Raw genomic sequence first — 25802 nt, forward strand, 5'->3', positions numbered from 1 at the left:
GCAGTACTTGGCAGAGGGGGAAAAGAGTAGCTCCAAATTTAATCCTGTAAATGACAGAACAAGATCTGGATGAAAGTCTTGATAAAATGGATAAAATTGTTATTTTATCCTGATAAATGAGGATTAGCACTGGGAGGAAAGAGATAATGAATGAAAGCCAAATAAATGGTCCTCACACCCCACAGACATCACCTTCTGACGAGGCTCTCAGACCCCTTGACTGGTCAGACTCAGCTGGGACGGCCTGCCTTACCTAGAGACACAGAATCTCCTTACCCATGATGCACAGGCATCAGGGATGCTCTCATCCTGAGAGTAAAGGGTCTACTGCAGTTGTGGTTTGAATTTGGAATGTACCCCACAGGCTCATACTTTGAATGGTGGTCACTGTCTTGTGCTGCTATTTGGTGGTGGTGGGGATGTTCCCTATTGAAGCAATGACTTAGCTCTTAGAAGGAGGTGCCAAGGGTGTTGCTGAAGGTTCCATCCTGGCCTCACTCTCTGCTTCCGGGTTAGTTGTGATACAAATAGCCTTTGCCATACACCCAGCGCCACAGTAGACACAGTTGCAACAACTGCACAGATTTGGTGCCAGGAGTGGGGACAAAGCCACACATATGTGCGTCTATTGCAAGGTGCAACCCCCATTCAGGGTGGGTCTCAGTTCCTGTCCCCAAGCAAGGCATAAAGCTAGTGGAATAAAACTCTTTTTTTTCCTTTTCTTTTTTTCGGAGCTGGGGACCGAACCCAGGGCCTTGCGCTTGCTTGGCAAGCGCTCTACCACTGAGCTAAATCCCCCAACCCCTGGAATAAAACTCTTAAGTGTGTGCTCCTCAGAGCACTGGGAAATTCCTTTCCCTGAGCCACCGTGTTTGTAGAACTGAGTCACCCCACTGGATAACTGGGTACCTGCTCTCTCTCTAAATGGCACCTAATCACAGTTCATATGGCACAGAGGACCTGCTCCAGGGTTTCTGGGAAACAGGGTGACTCCCAGGCTACTTGTTTCCCCTTACTTCTGAGGCAGAAGCAGCTCATGCTGTCCATACTGTGTATCTCTCCTTCCATGCATACTTAGAAACAACGGCGCCATACCTGGATGCCCTGTAACTACACCATCCCTATTACTGCCCCCGGCATGCACAGGGTACCTGGCCAGTGCCAGGACACAGGGTGGATGGTGTAAACAGAGGGATAAACAGGTGGAAGGAACTCTTCTCCGTATCTCCTTGTACAGTCGGGAGCTCAGGAGGAAACCTTGTCACTGTGTCACAGCCACATTATTTCGTTTTCAATAAAGTTTCTGTACATTTTGCTGTATTTTTCAGGTCTAATTTTATTTTCATTTTGTTGACTTTTTCACAGCCTTCTGGAGAAAAAAAGACTAAAATATGTAAGGGTTCTTGTGGCAATGATGCCTCTTGTGAAGTGCCTTTCCGGACTTGCCTGGCTTCCTGGCCTCTGTCTCTCCGCTGCTTTGCCATGTGATTGCTATGGGTAGATGGAAGAAAGGGTGAGCTCATGGCTGTTCTCTACTCCCTGCTCACACGTGTGTGTGTGTGTGCGTGTGTGTGTGTGTGTGTAGTGTTTCTCTGTGTGTGTGTATGTGTGTGTGCTCTGTGTGTGTGTGTGATGTATGGTGTGTGTGTGTATGGTATGTGTGTATGGTGTATATGTGTGGTGTGTGTAGTGTTTGTGGTATGGTGTATGTCTGTCTGTCTCTGTGTGTCTATTATGTGTGTTTGTGTGTATGTAGTGTTTCTGTGTGCTGTGTGTGTGGTGTATGTGTGTGTGTGGTGTGTGTGATGTATGGTGTGTGTGTGTGATGTATAAGTGTGGTGTGTGTGGTGTTTGTGATAAGGTATGTGTCTGTCTGTATGTCTCTGTGTGTCTGTGTGTGTGTGTTTGTCCATGAGTGTATATGTGTTTCTGTGTGTGTGTCCTGTATGTGTATGTAGTGTTTGTGTGTGTGGTGTATGGTATGTGTGTGGGGTGTGGTGTGTGTGTGTGTGTGTGTGTGTGTGTGTGTGTGTGTGTGTGTGTAAGAGGAGGAAGTGTATAAGAGTGAGCAGATCACTTCCATGTACCCATATGCATATGTTCAGCAGAAACCATTCCTTAGAGGACATTTTATGTGTCAAATTCTTAATATTTACATCCCTACTACAAGTCTGTCTCTTCCTGCCTCAGCTTCCTGAGGTTTCTGAGCAGACCTAGTCCATTGTGTAAACGGCAGAGTGGAATTTTTACTTGCTGTGTTTGTTTTCTAGGTAGCTTGCAAAGGGCGGTCATCCGGGCAGGAAAGATCTTAACTCTGGGCATTGAGCAGGCCTTCCACAGCTCGTGTACTTGGTTGTCAAGGCAATCCCAGCAATTACTAATTGCGTGTGCTTTCCAGGGACCTACTTGGGGGGGCAAGTTATTCTTGCCTGCTGCTCCCCAGCTCCCCGTGATTGCAGCCGCCCTCAGACTCTGTGATACTGTCTGGGATGTTTATGCGCTCCTCTTCCTGAGTGCTTTCTTGAGCTCTTAAAAGGATAATAGCAATCTGTTTATCTTAGTGTGCTTCATGTTGCTGCAATAGAATGCCACAGGCTGGGTAAATTAAACACCATAAAAATATATTTGGCTCATGGCTCTGGACTCTCAGAAGTTCAAGCAACTGATGAGAGTCTCCTTGTTGTATCATCCCACCGAGGAAGGCAGAACGGCAACAGAGCACAAGAGAATACAGAGCAAGAGGCCACAAATGTAGGTTTATAATAAATTCACACTCCTGACAATTAATCTTGTCCTATAACAACATTAACACATCCACAAGGTCAAATCGCCTCTCAGAGATCTGATTCTAGCATATGAATTCAGAGGGGAGGAGAGCACATCCAAACCATAGCACAGACATCCAAACCATAGCACAGACATCCAAACCATAGCACAGACATCCAAACCATAGCACAGATAGTCTTTGCTTTCTGTGATGAGCATGAAGTCCAGTGGGTGGACTCTGATAGATAAATGCTTACGGAATGACTGGCAGATCGAGTAAGGGAGTGAGTAGTGAAGGGTGAATATTGACGGGTCACATGTCTGTCACACATGCTGCTGCTTTCCCCAACATCAGAGCCCCGGGCTGAGGACATGGCCCACACCCTGTCCTTCCCATTGCTCCCATTTATTCTTAGCCACCAACACTCACAAGCCCTTTGTGTTTGTCACCAAACACTCTTAGGAGAAAAGGATGGCGGACATATCTTTAAAATGAGGGCTTATAAAAGGAACAGCACTGAATTGGTGCTGAGTGCTTTTCCAAGACCATTTAGCAGGACAAACACCACATGCCCTCCCTCCCCTGCCTCACTCAGAACTGGTTCACAGAAAACGATGACCCTTAGGACTCAGTTTCCTTCTTGTTTTTCTTAAGATAAAAATGTAGAGGAAAAATCTATCGGTAGAGATTAATGCAAAGACTAGCTGGACAAATGTAGCAAACAACAATGAAATCAAAGTCTTCACAGGCAGTGCTTAAAATCGAGTTTTCGAGTTCTCCTTTGACATTTGAAAGCATGAAATAGGTTGCGTTCGATGCCGTGAGTTTATTATCGTCTAACCGAACCACTGAATCTCCAGTCAAGCCACCTGGAAGAGCATTCTGAACCTCAGTGGGACATAGAATAGAACCTCAAACACAATCATACCAGAAAGTGCAGTCCCTGGCTGTTTTGGTGTTGGAAGCCTTTCCTTGGTCTCCCCAATTCTCCACACATTTTTCTCTCAGAGGATCTAACTTGTACTTATCAGACATTTCTTATAAACTTACCAGACACAATAGGCCATTTGCTTCTTTTACATCGTTGTTTTTACTATCCGTGTTAATATTTTTATTATTTTTTGTTAATTAAATTGGTTCATTGATAATTTCATGTACTTACACAATGCATTCTGATGCTCTCCTGTCTTCCTTCATTCCCCTTCCCTTCACACACACATTTCCTCTCATGCGTGTCCTTCTGTCTTGTGACAATCTGAGTTTAACCAGAGCTGCATGTGTGACTACAGATGGTGAACTATGCACTGTGTGCCTCGGCGGGTCTATAACTTAAGGCAATGTTTCCCCTTTTCTCAGAATCCATAGACAACCAATCATTCCGCAATAAGGTCCCATGAGCCCCTCCCACATACATGACTGACTGTTGGCAGGGCCAGTACTGTTCAGGCCCAGTGCCCATAGCTGCTATGATTGGTTACAATGGCTGTCATGTGACATTGCACAGCCCCTCCCCCTATCTGTTGGCTCTTTCCCTTTCTATCTCCTTTCCCTGAGTCACAAAAGCTTGGTGTAAACATCTTGTCTAGGGCTGAACCTTCACATATCACTGATTTTCAGCTTCTTAGACAACAACCAGTCTCTCTCTGTATTGAGTGCTGTTCACTAAATGGAGGCTCCAATGATTAGGGCCTAGAGTAGCGTTTGTTTGTCTGTGGTACAAGAACGGATATGTAGAAGGCAGTTTACCATCATTTAGCAAACCATCAGGAATAAGGTATCTGCTGGGGCCTATGACTCTCCATGGACGTTTGGCTGGGTTTACAGTACCAGACTTGGGTTCCCACTCGTGAAGCCAATCCCAAATCCAGTCAGAGAGCATCTGGTCACTGGTGTTCAAGTGGGCTCTTCACGTCTGGCAGCTTGGCACTGTAGACTTAATGTCCAGAGCTGGGTAAGATTATGGACGCCTTTTGTCAGCCCAAAGCGCCCTCTGGCACACTGAAAGCTACCAGCAGACAGGAGGTTTCCCGGCTCGGTTCCAGCTCGGTTCCTCTGTCTCTTGCAACCGTGACCTTGTGGTATCTTTAGTCATAGGGTCTTCTCATCCAGTTCTGGTGAAGACCCCGGTTTTCAATCCTCCTAAATGGGGGTCTTTGCTTTTGCTAAATGAAAGGGGGTGGGTATTAAAGAAAGTTGTCATAATTTTCATTAGAATTGGGACATTCTTCCTATGACCTTCTGCAGAGTGTTCTTCCTGTGCCTGTCGCAGCATCGAGCATTGAGAACTATCGAGCAATGAGAATTGCTGTGTGGAGTCGTAGACTTGTCACGGCACTCTGACGAAGGAAAACGATTTCAGTTCACACATTTTGCTTTCAGTTCACACATTTTGCTTTCTTCTCTCTCTCTCTCTCTCTCTCTCTCTCTCTGTGTGTGTGTGTGTGTGTGTGTGTGTGTGGAGAGAGAGAGAGAGAGAGAGAGAGAGAGAGAGAGAGAGAGAGAGAGAGAGAGAGAGGAGTAATGCCCACTCCACTTCGGTCTAGATGGGGAAGTTGGGAAGGGAGAAAAGAGAGACTGATGGGGTGGAGGTGAGATGGGTGGGGTGGGGAGGTCAGAGGTGAGTCTGAGTAACAATCTGCTCAGCAGACCATAGAGAAAATTAGAGTAGTGGTGTGCAGACAGACTCCGAAATCACAGACGGTTTGAAATGGTTGGCAGGCAGGGAGGGTTGACCTCAAATATTCCTACCAAACACTAGCCCTAAGGACAAAATACCAGGTTAGACAGGAAGAAATGGGTAAGTTTGGGTCAGATCATAATGGACTTTGAATGCCAACTCAAGGGTCTGGACTTTACTGTGTTTGTATGTTTGTGTATGTGTACATAAAATAGAAGGGTAGATATTTTCCCTGATGACTTTTAAATAAATGAATGAAAAATCGGGATTTTGTTCCATTGTTAGCTTTTCAGTCTACCCTGGCAAGTGGGTTCTGTTTTCCCTCCTACATCATTGATTTTTTTTTTTTCTATTAAGTAGATTGTCCTGGAATGTCCTTGCTGGCTGCTGTCTCGTTTAGCATATTCCGCTCCTCCTTGTTATTTTAGCCCAAGCCCAGGTAATCACTCACAGTTTTAATTGTGTCCAGCATTCGCCAGTGTAAGGCTGACTTTTAGTTAGTAAGGCTCTTGGCTGCTGAGTGTGAGCGGAGGAAACCCCTGGAGTTTGTGCCCAGACATGTTTCCAGTCTCTGTGCTTCCAACATTTCTGGAGCACTTTACAGCAGGCTTTGTAAAGATTTAGTTGAAAATCAACTTATGGATTCTTTCTTAATTGGCTTGGCCAGGGTTAATCTGTCACTGGCCCAGCCAAGCTGGCTTCTATTATGCAGCCACAGTGAGGATTTCCTGTGTTTCTCTTGTCCTAAGGGAGGCTGGCTGTTTTTAGAAACAAATGTTGGTGTTGGTGTTGGTGAAGGCCAGCATCCCTGTGTCCTCTGAAGTGAACCCAGCAGGGCTCCCATCTGACTCAGCCCTCCAGACTTTTCCTTGAAAAGAACAAGTCTTGGATTTGGTATCTGCATGTATATATATATATATATATATATATATATATATATATATATATATATATATATATATATATTTTTTTTTTTTTTTTCCTCCCTTAGATTAATTCAAGGCTTGGTGTTTATTTCTGGCCGTTTGGATTGCCTTTTGGAAATGCTCAAGGGTACTCAGTCCATGCTGGAAACACCTGTAACATCAGGGTGTGTGTAAAGAGGGGTTTTCTGTGGCTCTAGATATCTTGGAGTACCTGCAGAGGGGGGCAAGGGCATCCATGCTGACCACATTGAGTTACATGTGGGGGTGGGAGACCCGAGCTTTTATTGTGAGACTCGAATAATAAGTGGGAACTAAGGAGCATAGCAAGCACATTGGCACTAGAGAACAGCGATGTTAGGACAAGATACTGTGTGTAGACGATCTGTCCCTCAAGGACAGCAGTTCGATAAAGAGACAAGCATGAGAGCAAAGTTCCATTTCCTCCATGTTACTGCAAGGATGCTGGATTTCCCAGGGCCACTGGCAGGTATGTGGTGAGGTCATCCTGTATGTGATAGCGACCATCAAAAGTGCACTGTCCCTTTCCACCCCATGGTGCCCTCTGAGGCTCTGAGGCCTTCACACGGTTCTTCTGGAGGAAGTTCCTTCTGATCGAGTTTGCCCTGACCTCACTAAAGCAAGTACTACCTTCTAAAGAAAGGGTTTTGCAACCAAAAGTATCCTGGCTATCAAGGGGCCAAGGGATGTCACAAAATCACACCACCCAACAAGCCTCATGGTAGAGATTTATTGGGGAAGGGGAGACACCAAATAGCCATTTGGTGTCTCTCAGTGGGCATAGAGAGAGCGGCAGACTAGACCATGATGGTTGCCTTTATGGGGGTACGGGGAGTGTAGAGTAAGTACATAAGGGAAACGCAGCAATGGTGGTGATGGTGGAATTGTGTGAACTGTGTGGCACTGGCCCTTGGTGACTGAAAGTGGGATACAGTGTAGTGGAGCTCCTGGTTCAGGAATGTGGGCAGTTCTCAGGTGACCATCAGCATCCACGTATGTATGCAATGTAGACATGCGTGTTCCAGGTTTTAGAAACAGAGGCCAATCTCTGTTTTGTTTCTCTTGGTCATTTCTACTCCCCTTTGTCCCTTCTGTCCCAGCCCCTACCCCTGACTCCCAAATTAAAATGTCTGGAAATGCATCACCTTTTAAAAGACATGCTAGGTGCTGGTACCTTAAAACTTTTATTATTCACTTTGTGCATACGTGGGGGCAGTGGTTCCAAAATGGATTTGGGGAGTCAGTTCTCTCTCTCTACCTTGTTTCTGAGACAGAGCCCCTCTTGTTTCTGCACTGAGTACTTCAGATTACCTAGCCCAGGAGCTTCTACACAGTTCTTTTGTCTCAGTTTCCCAACTTGCTATTGCAATGCTGGGATTCTGGGTGCATTCCTCTTCATCCAGATTTTTTATGTAGGTTCTGAAGGTTTCATTTGAGCAACTAGGCTTGAGTGAGTGGCAAGGGCTTTTCCCTTCATGCCATTTTTGAAGCCCCAAGAAGCTGCATTTGTAATTGACTGTCAGAGTGTGTTTGTGAAGACTTGCACACCCTTCCCTACCTCTATTACCAACTAGCTCTTTCAGGAGTCCAACCTTGATCTGAGACATCTTGCCATCAATGACCCCTGCTGGTCTCCTGGAACCCACTGAGAGTCCACTGGGCATCTAGGACAAGGCAGAGGTCAGGGCCATGCCTGTGAGGTAAAAAGCCAGCCAACTCAAGCATTTTGTCTAGGAATAGTTCCATGTGCGTTTTCTCTGGAAACTTGCAGTGAAGTTGACCTATGTTCTTTGTGTATGGACACATACACCCCTGTGTTTGGGTCCCGTCTTCTCATTCTTTTTAAAACTACCCTGAGATCATGAGGCTTGTCTAAGGGCTTAAGAGCCACAGCATTACAGCATCTCAGCTTAGAGAATTTAACACGGTTCCTCTGAGCCGTCCATTTAAACAGAAGTGTAGAAAAGGACAGAGTCAGGTTAGGGACACATCTGAACGTGGGATCTGGATTTTTTCAGACCCACCGAGTCTCTAAACCTTAAGTTTGTGTCTGTTTAGCATGTAGCTATACGGTATACCTTTTAATCATTTATGTATGCTGATATGTCTTTCGCTAAGAATAACAGTATATACAAAACATAGCTAACTTATTACTTACATAAATAACGTACTTATATGTATATATGTGTGTTGAAGTCAGAGGTTGGCTTTAAGGACCTTCCTCTGCTTTTCACCTCGGTGGGTTGTTTGTTTGTTTTGATAAGGGTTGTCCCTGAACCTGGAACTTGACGGAACTAGGTTAGGCTGGGTAGCCAGCAAATCCAGGGTGCTGTCTCCCTTGACAAGCACTGGGATTATAGATGTGTGTGCCTGACTTTTTATGTAGGTTCTGGGGAGGGGAACTGGGGAAGCAAGGATTTTACCCACGGAGTCATCTCCCCAGCTCCCACAAGTTTATGTTACATTCATTGAACAATTATTAGGTATCAGACATCATATGTGTTCTCAACACTTCCCTGTGCAGTCCAAGATGCCAGCCTGGCGAGGGTCATTTTATGAGGTTTAATTGCACTTGCTGTAACAGAGGAACAGAATGGTTGATACCTGCTGTTAGTGTGTGGGAACCTGAATAGAATGGCTTCCCTGGGAGCACATTTGCAAAGAGTGCCCCACCCCCACCACACTCCCACACCTTCCCCACTCCACCCCAGAGTATATAGAGCTTAGGGCTTTAGGCTTTACAACAACGAAAGACACTTGAGTAGGTAGTCCCAGCAGGGCTGAGCACTGGCTGCTGCAGGATTGTTGTGTGGGGGCATTTTGGACCTGGGGTTAGAGAGGCAGCTCAGAATAGACTGAAGCACCAGTGTGCCAAAACGAGGAATCTGGATTCTATTCGGTAAATAAAGGGGATTACATGGAAATTTTTGTAAGTAGGAAGGCTCAGGTGACAGGGCTTGTGTGCTGCTAGTCTGGGAAGTCTGGTAACAAGGAAGGTGGCTGGGAGGTTGTGGCAAGGGTCCAGGCCGAGCAAGGCACCTTGCAGCTACAGAATGGCTGCCATACCTTTGTTCACTGTTCCTACTTCTCAGAATGCGCTCTGGCTTCTCCTAGTTACACACACACACACACACACACACACACACACACACACACACACACACACCTCTTCCTGGATGCTGCCAAGATCATCCCCATGGAGACTTTGTTTAGTCCCCACCTGAGTGGACGTCAGCTCTGTCTTTTCTGCTTCTCTGACTCTAGCACATTCTTTTCTTTTCCCTCTTGGAACACATTTGCGAAAGTCCTGTTGAACATCTTTACTTATCTCTGCCCTCTAATCCCAGCTCCTCCACAACAGGACGAGGCCTTTGCCTCCCTAAATACTTGGCACAATGCCTGACATTTTTCCAGCCCTCAATAAATGTGTGATGAATGAATTCTTTCCAAATAAAAGCAATGGCTCTATCTATGGAAAAGGAGACCCAAGCTGGATCTGGTGGTGCACGTGAATAATTCCAGGATTTGGGGTTGGGTAGGGGGTGCAAGAGGATCAAAAGTTCAAGGTCAGCCTAGTCTATATAGCATCAAGACTCATCTCTAAAAGGGGGCGGTCCAACTTTGAGAGGCAGGTTTTAAAGCTATGCTAAGGGCTGACAACCTATAGCACAAGGGCCAACTTCAACCTACTTTGTAGACTGCTTTTGTAAATAAACCTTTATTGGAAGCACAACCACACCTGGGAGCAATGGCAGAAGCTGTGATAAGGCAAGACAGACCATAGATCCCAATATATTTTTCCTCTTCGGCTACTTACAGGGCTTACCAACCCTTAAGTTAGCTACATATGATTAGTTTCTGGAGGTGAGAGATAGAAGATAGTGTCCCAATCACACGTCAAGTCATTCTGTCAGCTGTGAGAAGAGAGGGAAGAAGGCAAAAAAGGGGGAGTAGGGGAGGAAGAAGAGAGGGAGAGAGGGATCGAGGAAGGGAGGAAGGGAGGAATTAAGGAGGAAAGGAGACCCTGATAGAGAGGACTAGGGGCCACAGAATAGGGATGGCCTTCGCTTTCACCACACCCTCCTGAAGCCTCTCCTATGTGCTCTCTTCTAGTCATCCAGTTTGGTTTTGTCACCCTTTTTGTGGCCTCCTTTCCTCTGGCCCCCGTGTTTGCCCTCCTCAACAATGTCATCGAAGTGCGGCTGGATGCAAAAAAGTTTGTTACAGAGCTGAGACGCCCAGATGCTGTGAGGACCAAAGACATTGGTATGCCCCTCCCCTCTTTGAGGCTTGGCATTCCTCTCTTCCCCTCCTCATAAGGCTCCTTCCATCTGTTCCACAGAGCTCAGGGGGCCAGCACAGCCCTCCAAGTTCGTTCTTCAACCCTTGGAACTTCTGTTTCCTTCCTTGGATGTGGGAAGGCCAGTGAAAGTCATTTAACTACCTCAAGTTGTCCCCTAAGCTTCCAGACAGGGGCACCTTAAGCTTTTCTGCCCAAGACCAGTTCTGCAAGTGTTATCCAATTCTGGGGCCTAGCTGTCTCTGAGCCCAGGGTGAGACTAACCAGAGTTGTCTGCACTTCTGTCTTACAGGAATTTGGTTTGACATTCTCTCCGGAATTGGCAAGTTCTCAGTCATCATCAATGTAAGTGCTTGCATCCAGAAGGCCTTAGCTCTAAGGGAGGAGCTTCCAGAGAGCCCAGCCTTCCAAGCAGGAACCAATCTCATTACCTCACAGCTTCTCCCCATTTAGAGCCTTGCTTTAGACACCCTCCTGCTTCGTGGTTATACAAGCCTTGTATGTAACTCATGCTGCTGCCTGGCAGTGTAGTTTAGCTTTAAATTTTATTAAGAGAAGGGCAGTTATACATGTGACTGTATGCCTTGGCATTACGGGTCAAAATCAGATCTTTTTGGAGCCAAAAATAATGAGAAAGAATGTGCCTTATCTGCCCTTCTCTTTCCGTTCAGTTTCTACCCTTTTGAACCTGGAACGTTGCCTGGGTTGCAATTCCTGACTATGGCTCCTCAACATTCTCTTGGCAAAGCCTTAGTCACTCTCATGGACTGGCGTGCCCTGTAGGTTAAGCTAGGATGAGGAAGAAATGGGGTGCTTGCCGGACTTACAGACAGGGCAGAGAAACGCCTTTGCTTTTGCCCTCTGGATGAACAGTGGCCTGATAGGGCCTCTCTCTCGATCTTCCTTCCAAGAAGGCAGCAGCCAGCTAGGTGTACATCCAGAAAGCCACAGTTCATGTTCCCTCAGGAACAGAACATTAATTTCTAATGCAATTCCTTGACACCTGCCCACACATTATCAAGAGGTTTGGGGGAGAAGTGGGATCAGTCTGCTGCAGGTTGAACATTTAGATGTAGGAATCTAAAATCTAAGCACCCTTTGGATGCTTAGAAATAAAGCACAATTGAAAAGGGGATCAAGTGTCAACTTTGGGCCATGTCTACTAGAAAAGAGACCCTCAGTGTCAGCTACATTCTGTCTGTGTTACAGAGTGACATGGCGGTTTGCTTCCCTGGCCCCTAAGAGTCTTGGTTATTTATCAAACCACCAGGACATAGGAGTTACATCTACCATGTAGGGACATTCTAGAAATGACATGGGATCATGGAAGGACAAAGAAGTGCCCAGCAAATCAGCTATGATAATCATATGTGTGTTATTAATTTTCAAATATGGATATGGCCCACTTATGTATATACATCCAGAAAAAAAAAAACCTAAACCAGATTTTTAAGGGGCCTTAATTATTGTGCAGATTATAGTATAAACAGCTGCCAGAAAGATTTAAGGTTCTCCTCGCTGAAAGTAACTCCAAGTCCAAACATGCAATCACTCACCTGCGTTCAGCTTGCTCTTGGCCATGTAGAGCTCTTAGACATCCTGTATGCCGTGTGGGATGGGCAGGGCCCGTCTAGCAGGCCCAATGCCTCTTCCCTCCTGTCTCTTCCCTTTTATAAGTTGCAAAGAAATAGCTTCTCCCGCATGAAGCAGCACAGCAAAGTGTCCGGAGATGACGATCTGATTGAGGACACTGTGTAACTATGTCCCTGGCTCTTTAGTGTTCCCTCAGGACATTTGCACAGGGCCTCCAACTCCCTTGCCCAATCTACCAGCTCTGCTTCCTCCACACCGAGCGATTTTTCTCAGAATACCTTGAACTCTGTTTTGGCTCAGCCAACAGCAGGATCAATCCAAGTATCTTCGAGGTGCACCAAAGTGTCCAGCACTCAATGCTGTCATTCCCTCTGTCCAAAGCTGTGAGCTGTGTGAACTTGGGGACAGGTTCTTAAGCACACTTCCATGCCAGTGCTTGACGTTTCTCTTGATGGTGTGCCCAAAAGTGGACAGTCCCTTAGTCACATGTCCCCTGTGCCTCCCAGACACCACTCATTGAGACTTGTCCTTAGTGCTTGTCATTCTGTCCCCAGGCTTTTGTCATTGCTGTCACCTCCGACTTTATCCCCCGCCTTGTATACCAGTACTCCTATAGCCACAACGGGACGCTACATGGATTCGTGAACCATACACTCTCCTTTTTCAACGTCAGCCAGCTGAAGGAGGGGACACAGCCAGAAAACTCACAGTTCGACCAGGAGGTTCAGTTTTGCAGGTAAAATAACCTGGGGGAGGAGGGCCAGGAGCAGTAGATCCGAAGAGTTATTTTAGGACCTGGAGGGGGCTCATTCTTCTCAGTCAAAACAGTGAAAAGATCAAAACTTGGAAAATCATATCATATTGAAAGTGCTGCCATATTTCACGGCTTCCCATGGCTCTTGCTATATCCAAACTCAGCATTTTGGCCTGTGTGACCCCAGGAATTCTGACACACTTTATATTATTTCTCATTTCTATCTTCTCAGTTGTCCCCCTTAATTAAACCTTCACAGTTGAGCTCCATACTATAGTGCTCCCTTTTGCCATCGATATTCATGGGTGCTGAATTTGATGTTGGCCATGTTGCATTGCCAATAATGGTTGGAAACCCTGTTAATAGTTTTCACCTCCCTCCTGGATATGTTCTAAGCTGGTATTTAGAAGAGGTGGCTGAGGGACAACACTCCAGGAATCCCTAAAGCCGAGATACAGAAAGCTCTTTGTGACTACTCAAGGAGAGCTAAAGAACAGAGGAACAGGGGGATAACTTGTTTGACCCTTCAGGACCCTGGCAACATGACAGTCTCAGCCATGCCTTCATCAAAGACCACACCCCACATATTGCAAACACAGAGTAAGAAGCCAGGGGGAGATGTTGTGGGACTGGCAGGGATTGCTCTGCCAACCCTCTAGTGTGCCTTATTGCTGGTACCCCATCAAAGCAGTGTTCTACTTTCCTTTTCCTTAATAACGTATATGATATATATATATATATATATATATATATATATATATATATATATACACCACTCTGTCCTGGTTTCCCTATCTTGTCTCTTCTACTGCTCTCACTGATCCCCACCTCTTCTAAGTAGTCCCCTTTCCATGTTTTTAAAAAAATAAAAATTCTAGAACCTGCCTGTGAGAAGTACATGCAGTATTTTTAGCTTCTTGAGACTGACTTGTTTTCTTTTCCCTGATGTTCCCATTTTTAACCATTTTGTACAAATGGCATAACCTTGGTGTTCTTTATGGCTGAATGCAACTCTCTCTGTGTGTCTGTCTGTCTGTCTCTATCTCTGTCTTTCTCAGTTTCTGTGTCTCTGTCTCTGTATCTGTCTGTGTGTCTGTCTCTGTCTCTGTCTCTGTGTGTGTGTGTGTGTGTGTGTGTGTGTGTGTGTGTGCGCGCGCGTGCATGTGTCTAAGCTGATTCCGTTTCTTATTTATTGTGACTAGAGCAGTGATAAATATGGATATGTAGGGCCAGGCATGGTGGCCCATGCCTTTAGTCCCAGCAGAGGCAAGCGAATCTCTGTGAATTCAAAACCAGCCTAATCTACTGTTTCCAAACCAAAAAAAAAAAAAGGATATGCATCTGTCTCTATGGTGTGCTCCCTTAGATTGCTTTGGAAGTGTACACTTGAATAACTAACCGGACTCTTTGGTAGTTTTATTATTTCATATTTTTGAGGGACTCCATAGTGATCTCCATTTACATTTTTCATACCAGCATTGTTTGTTTTGAGGGTGAATATTCTGACTGTGGCAAGACTGGAGTCTTAGTACAGTCAGAACAGTGCTCATATTTTCCCCCATGGGGCTCAGAGCCAGATGATCCTAAGAGAGATGCTTAAGCTCAGATCCACAGTCTGAGACCATCAGAGAGATGGTTTGTTCATTCCAACCCAGACAACTTAGCTTACTGACCTTGATTTAAGTTGATGGTTATCCTCAATCAGCACTAACTTTATGGAGTCAAGCAAGAAAAGGTGAAACAGCAGTGACCAGGCCCACAGCAGATCTATCCATTCATTTATATGAGCATAGATGTCTCAAAGGTTGTTACAGCTGGGGCTACAAAGTGCCCAACCCTCAGAAGTCCTCTTGCATGGGGATTTCCTCCTAGCCTAGGCACTGCCCAGGCCACTGAATCTGGCTGGTTTGGCAGACTGTCCATGGTGCTGGACTTTGGTCTGTAACTCCAACAGCCATGTTCTCTAGCACTGAGGGCCTGTGCCAGAGCTGCAAGACATTTCTAGTAAGATATGTGTGTAGCCATGGGCCTTTTAATGCCCAGCCCAGTTCCTGAATAAGGACATGGAGACTATTTTTATTTATAAGCTTTTGGCCTTATAGCTAGGACTTGTTTCCTACTAGGCCATAATTCAGCTGTCCCATTTATACTAATCTAAGTTCTACTACATGGCTGGTTAGTTATCTTTCTTTCCTTCCTGGCCTGCTTCTTCCTCCATGCATGTCTGGCCTGCTGAATCTCCCATGCCCGACTCTTTCCCAGAGTCCCTCTGTCTTTGGAAGTCCCACCTTTCTATTCTGCTTACTGCTATAGGTCATAGGTTTTTTATTTTAACCAATCAGAAGGTGATGTTTACAAAATACCAAGGCAAGAGATGCTTGACAATACCAAAATCCAGCCTGTAATCAGATCTTTACTGGATCAGAAACCAGCATTTGAATAATTCAAGGATAATCTTTACACAGTGCACAAAAAATTATTCCAGCATATGTGTCTGCTCAAGTGTTGCCCACAAAGTCAGTCCAAAGATTTTCACTAAACAAATAGGCCCTGAAAAGCAGTACTTCTAATCTTTTTTAATAACTGGAAATAAATAATTTTATTAACTGGAAGTGATTGTGGAAAGAGTCCCTTAATGCTTCAGTCTCTCAAAAAGAAATCAAAAGAAGCAGGTAAGGCTTGGGAAACTTCGGAGTTCTCTAAGATTATAGATGTTCCTGGCGACAGAACCTGAACTAAAGTTCAGATCAAGTTTCTCCAGGAGCACAGACTCCCAGTGCTATGCAGTGAGAACCAAGGCCAATACTATCTGTCTCTTCAGCAGGTCTAACAGCACCTATCAGTCATGAGCACCAGGGGTCTTTCTTCCACCCTGACTTTAGGTCACCCAGTAGCAGTTATGATTTCTAAACACCGTTGACTTTGATGGATCCATACTGGGAGCCAAGTGTAGGTCTAACTTTGAATGAGGTTTAATTCAATCAAACAAGTCAAAACCCATCTTTTTTATCTCTCAGTTCTACCTTAGTCAGTGCTGATTATACGTTCAAGCTCCTCGTGATTGGTATCAGCCGTCCTGACCAATCAAGCAGGGTTTGTTTTACTCACCCTATAATGCAAAGGGCTCAGGAGCCGGAAGTGTTGTCAGGACATGAATCAGGATACACAGGGCTGAGCTTCCTGCAGCTGCTTTGAGGTCTCTGGATTTTCCAACCAGTTACGCACAAACTTCTGACAGTAGCTTCACAGTTTCTATACAGGTAGATGAAATTGTGTGGATATTACCTGTTCGTGACTATCCTCAGGATGAGGAGATGCCTCGGAGGGTAAAGCTATTGCTATACAAGTGTAAGAATCTGGGTTCCGATCCCCATGCTCACGCAGGGCCCAACACAGTGGTGCAATTCTGTAATTCCAGTGTTCCTGCAGGAAGACAGTAGGCAGAGACAAAAGAATCCCTTAAAGGCTAGCTAGGTATACAAGATGTCCGACAAAAAATTATCTCAAAGGGGATGAAAAGCAAGGACTGATACCACAGGTTGTCGTCTGTGCTCCTGTGAATACAAATGTAATACACACACACACACACACACACACACACACACACACACACACACAGAGAGAGACACAGAGAGACAGAGAGAGATAGAGACAGAGACAGAGAGAGACAGAGACAGAGGGAGACAGAGAGAGAAAGAGAGTGTAGGTACTGGGTGGGGGAGATAAAGATGGGGAGGGAGAGAGAGAGAGAGAGACAGAGAGAGATAGAGACAGAGACAGAGAGACAGAGAGACACGGAGACAGAGGGAGACAGAGAGAGAGTGAGAGACAGAGAGACAGAGAGACAGAGAGACAGAGACAGAGAGACAGAGAGACACGGAGACAGAGGGAGACAGAGAGAGAGCGAGAGACAGAGAGACAGAGAGACAGAGAGACAGAGAGACAGAGAGAGATAGAGACAGAGACAGAGAGAGACGGAGACAGAGAGAGAAAGAGAGTGTAGGTACTGGGTGGGGGAGATAAAGATGGGGAGGGGGAGAGAGAGACAGAGAGACAGAGAGACAGAGAGAGACAGAGAGAGACAGAGAGACAGCGAGAGATAGAGACAGAGACAGAGAGAGACGGAGACAGAGAGAGAAAGAGAGTGTAGGTACTGGGTGGGGGAGATAAAGATGGGGAGGGAGAGAGAGACTAAATTAAAAAAAAAGCCAACATTGCCAATGAGGGACAGGATTATCAGGAGCTATCCTTCTGCCAAGAAAATGCGTCTTCAGAAACAAGTCATCGTAAGATCGAACTGGAATGACCTTTGAAGCAGTCAAGAAGTTCAGTACCAGTTAGGATTGGAGTCATTGTGCAAGTGTGTGAAACCCTGGTACAAGCTCTGTGATGCAGAGTGCCACAGCGCCTCCATTCGGAAGTCCACATGAAGCCGAGGAGTAGGTGAACAGGTTGTTTATGATGCCACTCTACTAACGTCTTCTGGAGTCACTGTGCTGACAGTACCTCACCCAGACCTACATGTTTGGGGGTAAGCATTCAAAAGAGATCGAGGAGAAAGAATGCAGAATTCAGTGGCCACAGAAATAATCTGTTTTATGTTTTGGCTTTGTGTGAGAGGCGGCCTTCTTGTGTAGCATGGTGTAGGATGTGTGTCAAATAGGGTTAAGAAGGTTAGGAATTGTTGATGGAAATATCTACTTAATGTGGGTCTTATGAGAGAGAGAGAGAGAGAGAGAGAGAGAGAGAGAGAGAGAGAGAGAGAGAGAGAGAGAGAAAGGCTATGCATACAGTGAAGGGACTGATATAAATACTGTGGGAATCAGATGCGAGTGTGTAGCCTATAGCCCAGCTTTGTAATTGCTTTGCAGCAGGAAATGAACTTTACATTGATTTTTTTCTGGCAAATAGCCTTGAGAACTTGATGGCCCTTCTGATTCTCCATCATCAACAACCTCTGGAGATACATATACTCACATAAAACTGACGCCTTGGTCTCCAGTCTAACCGTATTAGGGCTAGAGGTTTTTAAAATGGCAGTAAGCATTAAGACATGTCTCTGACTGCCCATTTGCAATGGGCAAAGAGAGGCAAAGGCACCATTTCTGGGGACATTCTCACCTCAGCCATTGAACTACTCCAGCAGGGCTCTTTCTTAAACAGTTCCAAGATGTCGGGCATCAGGCATGATTAATGGCTGTTTGACAAGGTCAAGCAGCCACCATGCACTGGAGGCTGAATAGTGTCTCAGTTCCTGGCTCAGCAGGAAGGAAGCAGAGAGTTCACAAGGACACACATGGGCACCATCACCTCAACTGAACTGTTTGGAGGTGTCGACCATGCAGAAGCAGGCATCCTCGTTTGGCTCCGGCTACACTTAAGAGCTTCCATATCCCAAGGCCCTGTGCAAAGCCTTTGAAGAGACAAGTTCCCTTCCAGCCTGTGGCTGCCTCGTGTCTGTTCCATGTAGCAGCAAAGGTAGCCCGCTTTCCCAGGTGTCGGCTCCCTGATCTTTACCAACTGTTGGATCGACATGGTTCTCATTAGGCCCTAATTACCTCTACCATTTTCCTCTACCAAAAGCCAGTTTCAGAAGGCGTTTTAAAGTGGCTCAGAGGGCCTGAAAGTATTGTACATAATTGCTTCAGCATTAATATGACATTCAATTCCAGTGAGGCTATTTAAAAAGGTTTTTTTTTCCTCACACCACTGTTTGGAGTCAAGAAAGACATTTGCTAACTGATTCATTGTAGAGCTAACACTTCATCTAAGAAAAAGTCTTTCTTGATGGTGGGTGACCTGCTTCTCAGTGTTGGCTCCTTCCTTCCCTTCAGCACTTGGATGTTTTTGTGGGTTGTGGCAGATCTCACAGTCGCTGGCTACCCTACAGGTGAGGATAGACTGAGGACAGTGACAACTGAGGGAGTCTCTTTCCTTCTCTGTCTATGTATTTGAGTGATTCAGATATGAGATGTGCCCCCAAGGATATGCTTGGCTGGTGTTGCCCTTCTGTAAGGTTGCCAAACTCCTGAAAGTGAGGCAGGTGTTTCTGGAGGAAGTAGGTTACAGAGATTTGACGTTTATAACCCTGCCATACTTCCTGTCCAGTCTCTACTTCCTGATGGGATTGGATGTGAACACGTTCCTATGGCCGTTCTTCCCACCACAGTGGACTGTCTCCCCTCACACTGTGAGTCACAGTTACTCCCCTCCCTTTCTTCGGTGGGTTCTGTCAAGTATTTTATCACAGTGGTGAGAAAACAAAGTAACAGAGCCTTAGTTTCTATGTCTGTAAATATGAAGGCTTTTCAAGAAATCTAATGATTCATTAATATATGAATATAGTGCTAGAAAAATCTGAAACGCTGCAGGTTCCTACTCCTGCAACGTCCTGCTTCCAGCTGAACCTCTGTGCAAATCCAGCATCTTCCAGCAATCAGCAGGTGGCATGCCCGTGAACCTTACCCCATTTTCCCATTTCTTTAGCATAATAGGAATTGCAGAACCTTGAAGCTATCATTCCATGGGTTTGTCTCATAACAATGAAACATAATTTGAGTTCATGGAAACCACATTTATTTAGGTAATGTCCAAATTTAATTCCATTCATGGAGTTTTCACAAAATAATATTAACATAATTTTAAAACTAAAATAAAATGTTGACTTTTTAAAAATCGGTTTTACCTGTGATATGGCAGTCCGCCCCAGTTAACACTGTAATTTTGCTCTTAAAATATCAGTATGAAACATATCAGAGTCAACTGATTATTGCTAGTAATTACATCTTTTCTAAATTATGTGCCTCTACTGCAGGAATGTAATTCAGTGGCAGAGCGCTTGGCTGGTATACACAGAGACTTTGGGTACCATTCCTAGCACTGCAGAAAAATTTATGAACCTCTTTCTTATAAAAATAATTCTGTGTACATATATCTATGTATGAAAGGAAAAGGCCCCCTTCACAGTCCCACCCTAGACTTTATCTCCCAGGAGATACCACTGTGCCCCACTTTTGATGTGGAAGCTTCTAGAAATCACATTAACCAACACTGTTTTATTAAATTCTCACTGTGTCTTCCTTTAACATTGAGTGTACATGCACACCTGTACACATGTTTTTCATGCTTGGGCTGGAGGGCAGGTGTGTCCCTTCTGGGACTTTATCCCTGTGGTACATGGCGTACTGGTTTCTTTTTCTGATTTAGACTGCTAAGGTTCAGAGACATGATGTACCTGACTCACGTAGAAGGCAGAGGCAACCTAATGCCATGTGTCCTGCTTAGGTGACCTAGCTGTCTCATGAGTCTTGGAAGACTCAGAAGCAATTCTTCATAAATAGCATTAAAGCTCAAGGACAATAAAGCAGAACTAGAGGAAGGTTGAGTGTCTCCAACTGATATGACTAAAGTTAAAATGCTGCTTCCCTTTGGGGGTAACATGGGCATGCTGGAAAACTGAGGCTGCCCAGAGGAGACTTGTCAGGTGTTGGAGGTCATATGACAGGATGGGGATGGACTAGGAAAAAAGCTGTTCTTCCCAGGTCTCAGGATGTCCTCCATCAAGTCTCTCCTGTCTTGTGCCATTTACCTGAATGTAATCCTAAAAAAGGCCCCTGTGGTGGCCAGTGTCTGCCACCTCTGATGGTCATCCAAATCCTGGGACTGGAACTTGAGTGTTTCAAAACCTTCTCCAGAAGCCAGAAGGATTGAGAAGGGTTGTCTGTGTGCCCTGTCTAAAGCCACAAGTCACCTTTAGCGAAATGAGAATGAATAGTTATTACAGATCTGCATCCGTAACCCACAAATCCAAAACATGAGACTCAAAGAAGTCTGAAAGGATTTGTTTTAATATTACATCACAAGTGGAAAAATAAACACTACAAAACATTGCTCCGTGAACGCCACAATTTAAATGTACCATATAAAACTATGTTCACTTTATGTGTGAAAGAGTATTTGAACCATCGATGAATTTCACACTTTTGCTTCAGGCCCATCCCCAAGATGCCTTAAATGTAAGCAAGGATTCCAAAATAGGAAGAAAATTTGAAATCTGTGATCCTTCTAGTACCCAGCGTTTCAGATAAGGGGCACTCACTCAACCTGTACTGGGTGATTTCTCCTGAAGGACCAGGCAGTGTGCCGATTTGCTGAGTTGATACATACCTAGCCTCACTGGGAAGGAAGGCTCAGGCTAAGGTGGATAAGAACACTGGGTCTCAGAACATGCAGTAACGTGGGCGATGGCTGTGTTAGTCATCTTTTTGTTGCTGTAGCAAATACCTGGAGTGAGCGATTTACAATTTATAAAGAGAAAGTGTTTTGGCACTGGATGTTTTGGAGAGAATTTTCTTTGGGCCTACAAACATGTCATGGAAGGGACATGTGATAGAGGAAGCAAGAGAGAAGAGGAGAAAGAGCAAGGTCTCACAACCTTTCACACCCTAGTTGACCAAAGGACTTCCAACGGGTTCCCACCACTTTAAGGTTCTACCGCATTCCAACAGAGCGACAAGGTGCCAAGACTTTAACCCTTGGGCCCTTAGAGGATAGTCAGGAGGATTCAGGATCCAAGTGCTGGGAGTAGCTTCAAACAGTCACTCGCTGTCTCAAGAACACACGTTTCCCTCAGCTCTGGACTTGGAAAACAAGCACCACAGATCATTACCACAGCGCTTCGGGACAATGAAGCCTATTAGCCACCTGTCTTCTGAAGATACTTTTATTCTTAAGGCTAATTGTCTCTTTGTTTAGCAAGTGTCTTCTAGCTACTTAGAGAAAACAGTTGATAAGCCTGACTTCTTAGGATCAAATTTCAGAAGAAGAAAATAAATGTTATGTAAGCTGAACTTACATTGGCATGTAAACAACCAATTATGTACCCAGTGGCACGGGCTTACTGGAATCCTGCTCTTCAAAAGATGAATCATGCTTCATTAGCGGATTGTGAAATGGCTCCAATGGTCACAAACAGCCTTTGGAAGAATGGGACAGACTAGAATAGAGTGGAGGGAAGAACATTCCAGGGTAGGCTAGGGTAAGCTAGAGCAAAGTATCAATTCATCACATACAGTAAAGTTTACATTCTGTGTTATATTCTTTTTGGTAATAGATATGTCTACTCATTAGTGTTAAGTAGGTTGTTGTCACTGGAGGTCAGAGAGTTACTTTAGAAGGAATGTGGACAGATGTAAAGGGTGTCAAGTCCCTTATCACTATTTTCTGTGGTGTGGCTTTTCCTTCAGTACAACCACCCTTCACTCCTCCACGTGTAGAGCTGTCTTCAGGTCCATCTCTCTGGACAGAGCTCTGCCCAGTCCCTCCACTTCCACCACCCCAGATCCTCCATCACATGAATGTGCCTGTTAGAGTCAAAACATGATTTGGACACCAGGGGAGGGCAGAGCAACAGTTCTGAAAACTGTGGTAAGTTAGTAGCCGAGTTGGAAGCTGAATTCGATTATTTATGGATTCTTTTCAGACTGCAAGGGGAGGAGTACGCAGTGACTCTCATACCAAGCTCAGCGAGCAGCTGTTCCTTCATAGCCAGTGCTAGGAAAGGGGAGAAATGGGCTGTCCTTGTAGCCGAGTGACTGGACCGTACACGGGGGCGGATGTCCCCATAAACAGCAGCAGGGTGGTAGCCTCCTCTGGCATTGGAAAGAAGTAGACCCTGTTTTGCTTGCAGCAGAAAAGGGGGCAAATCTAAAAAGGTTTTCCTCCATTCCCAAGACATCCTATTCATTTTGACTTACATGCTTCCACTCCCCCTTGCTCTGACTCAAAGTCTCTGTCTCTTTCCCTACCCCTTTCCTTCCTCCCTTTCCCCCTCCTCCCTGGTCTTTCTCCCTTTCTCTACGAGCAAGCAGTCTGCATAGCTTTCTATGTTCCTGTCCTCAGCCACGGATGATCTGAATGAATACCTTGGTGCTCTGTGGTGCTCTGCTGGGCTGCAGTTAGCTCTGCTTTTCAGCCAGATGTCAAATCAAGCTTGCGACAGCTGCAATCAGCTGTTGGAAGTGGGGGAGCCAGGCAGTGAGGGAGCCAGGCAGTGGGGGGAGCCAGGCAGTGAGGTGGGAGCTCCTGGCTTCTTGCCAAGCCCTAGTGGAGAGATCCGTGTCTGTTGTATAGCGTGTCTTTCTGTTGCTGACTTCATTGCTCCAGCCTTTTCTTTGTGTATATATTCCTTTCTGTTCTATCCTCCTCACACCTACTCTTGGAAACTGGCAGCCATTGTACTGATACCCAGAACTTGTGCAACATTAGTTTCTTCATGATAAGGGAAAGGACCAGAGACCCTCCATTTATGAACCCACCTTCAACTTCAGCTGTTGACAAAGTGCTCTGTGAAAATGGGGAAGAGCCTGGATCCCGCTAGACTTTTATCCTCGCTTCCCTCTGCTTCTTGCTGGCCTTGAATCTCTCCTGGGTCATACACTTGAATTCTGAGTCCACAGGTTCCTACCATGTATGCTATATGGGATACCTGCACGAGTGTGTTAAAAGGATTGAAAGACAAAAATGCAGAAAAGTCTTTTCTTTTTCTCCAGGCTATATACATTCTATGCGTCCAGTCCTGCATATGATGCCTCTCTCTGGGCAGTCTCTTCTCTGCCTTCCTTGGCAGCCACACACACACACACACACACACACACACACACACACACACACACACACACACTACTGGGTAGTCTGATACTATCCCGACTCTTTTTCCACCCTAAGGGTTGCCATTGGAAAACTTGTTGAACTCCATCGAGAGAATGGGTCTGTGAATGGTCACAGTGCTGCTACGAGCCTTTGTCATTTTTCCAGGATTAGAAAAGGAATTCTCTGTGACATGAGTCATTGCAGAGACAGAAAACAAAACATGCTATTTCCTCTGTGGGCCTGAGAAGGAGTGGGGGCTCACACCAGGCATTGATATTTAATAGAGCATATAGATAAGTCATGAAGATAATTAGAGAAGACTGTTGACCAAATGGCCCTTCCCCAATTCATTCAACCTTCTGCTTGGACTGCATTGGCTTTCCTTTGGCTTCAGTGGTATAGCTGGAAATCTTCAAAGCTGTTGCCTTGAGGAGGACTATGAGGTGACTTGCTAGTTGCCCAGGTCTACATGGAACTGCTACATAGCACCATATGAGGCATCTGGGAGCTCCTAGCAGATAATGGGAGCCATGAATGTGGGTTCCCCTGAGAATTACATCCTGATACCAGAGGAAGCTTTAGGAGGTGTTGGGGAGGGAGAACAGAAAAAGATACATCTCTAGGTTGACTTTTGTGGACTCTGATTTTTAATTCCATAGACAATTGTTGGTTGGACTGCGAATTTCTGCTGTCTCCTACTTCCCAAGTTTAACAGCCAAGATCTCATCTATTGTTCAATTCTTGAGATTTTATTCATAGAAGTATCTGCTTCCCCTCAATACCCAGTCTACTATTTGTTTACATTTTAACTTTACTTATTTATTTAATGTTCTTGTGTGTGCACAGGTGCATGTATGTGCGTGTAACCGAGTGTGTGTATATGTGTACACATGAATATGGAAGGCAGAAGCCAGCCTCAGGTTTTTCCTCAGGAGGTGTCCATCTTGGTTTTAAGAGATCGTGTCTTTCAGTGGGACCTGGGGCTTATCTGTTAAGCTAGGCTTGGTGACAAACGTGTCCCAGGAATCCGCCTCTCTCTGCCTCTCCATTGCTGGAACGAGAATCGCATGCCACCACTCCACCTTTATAGAGCCAAACTCAGGCATTCATGCTTGGGTAACAAATACTGACCAGCTGAGCCATCTCCCCAATCTCTGTTGCCATTCAGTCTGAATACCATATCTTTCTTTGGGCAGGTTCAAAGATTATCGAGAGCCACCCTGGGCACCAAACCCATATGAGTTTTCCAAGCAGTACTGGTCTGTTCTGTCTGCCCGTCTGGCCTTTGTCATCATCTTCCAGGTAAGTTATCCAGGTGGAGACCAACCAGTTAGGATGCAGGCTGCCCGGGTGAAGACAGTCATAGTGCCATGGGTGAAGACAGTCATAGTGCCGTGCCTGTTCCTCATAGCCAGATGCTTAAGGGACAGTCATTCTTAGTGTCCGGGTGCGTGTATGTGGCTTTAATACCTCTGTGGGACACCCAGACTAAGGGCACTGAAGTCCTTTGTACAAATGACATCACATTTTCATGTAACCTACCAATAACCTCTCATGAAATGTAAAAATGGGGACAGGCCTAAGAAATATGGACAAACACGTGTGTCTGCCGGTGTGGTTTTGTTCTCTGTTATTCTTGATCCATGGTTGGTTGAGTCTGGGCATAGGGGGCAGTGGAGACAGAGGCCCACTTGTACTCTGTGACATAGGGAAGCTCTCATGGGGCAGGCGGCAATAACTGTAAAGCAGAAGGATTCCCCAGAGAGAGCTTCTATGAATGGGTGGACTTGGCCGAGAGATAATAAACTCCTGAGTAAAGTTATCGAACAGATGTAGAGTAAGTTGCAAAGTGGAGATAGTTGCCCACTTAAACTGGAGAAGAAGAAAAGAAAGTGGAGAACCATTGAAACCAGAGTCTCAGCCCTGAGACAGACAAACAGCACATCCCTTCTGTCAGCCTGAGAAAGGGCTCAAGTTCGGAAACTTTCCTCCTGAGCTCTTGGGTCCCTCCTTTGTTAGCATTGTTCGCTATGGAGACATCTGGCTAGAGGGCTCTACAGAGTCATCTAGCCACCCCTGGAATGAATAGCAAACTCGAGCTCGGTGATTCCTATCTT

General features: G+C 45.4%; 1 protein-coding gene across 4 annotated transcripts in view; it reads left to right on the plus strand.

The window, feature by feature from the left end:
- The window catches only part of Ano2 (anoctamin 2), a 353573-nt gene that overhangs the window by 325460 nt on the left and 2311 nt on the right, over positions 1 to 25802 (plus strand). For all 4 annotated transcript variants that reach the window (XM_087655423.1, NM_001431940.1, NM_001431941.1 and 1 more), the window contains 4 exon segments: positions 10502 to 10654; positions 10981 to 11033; positions 12836 to 13017; positions 24882 to 24987. In XM_087655423.1, the coding sequence (XP_087511549.1) occupies positions 10502 to 10654; positions 10981 to 11033; positions 12836 to 13017; positions 24882 to 24987 (494 nt within the window).

Source organism: Rattus norvegicus, chromosome 4 (genome assembly GCF_021556685.1).
Source record: "Rattus norvegicus strain SHRSP/BbbUtx chromosome 4, alternate assembly SHRSP_T2T, whole genome shotgun sequence".
Classification (NCBI taxonomy): domain Eukaryota; kingdom Metazoa; phylum Chordata; class Mammalia; order Rodentia; family Muridae; genus Rattus; species Rattus norvegicus.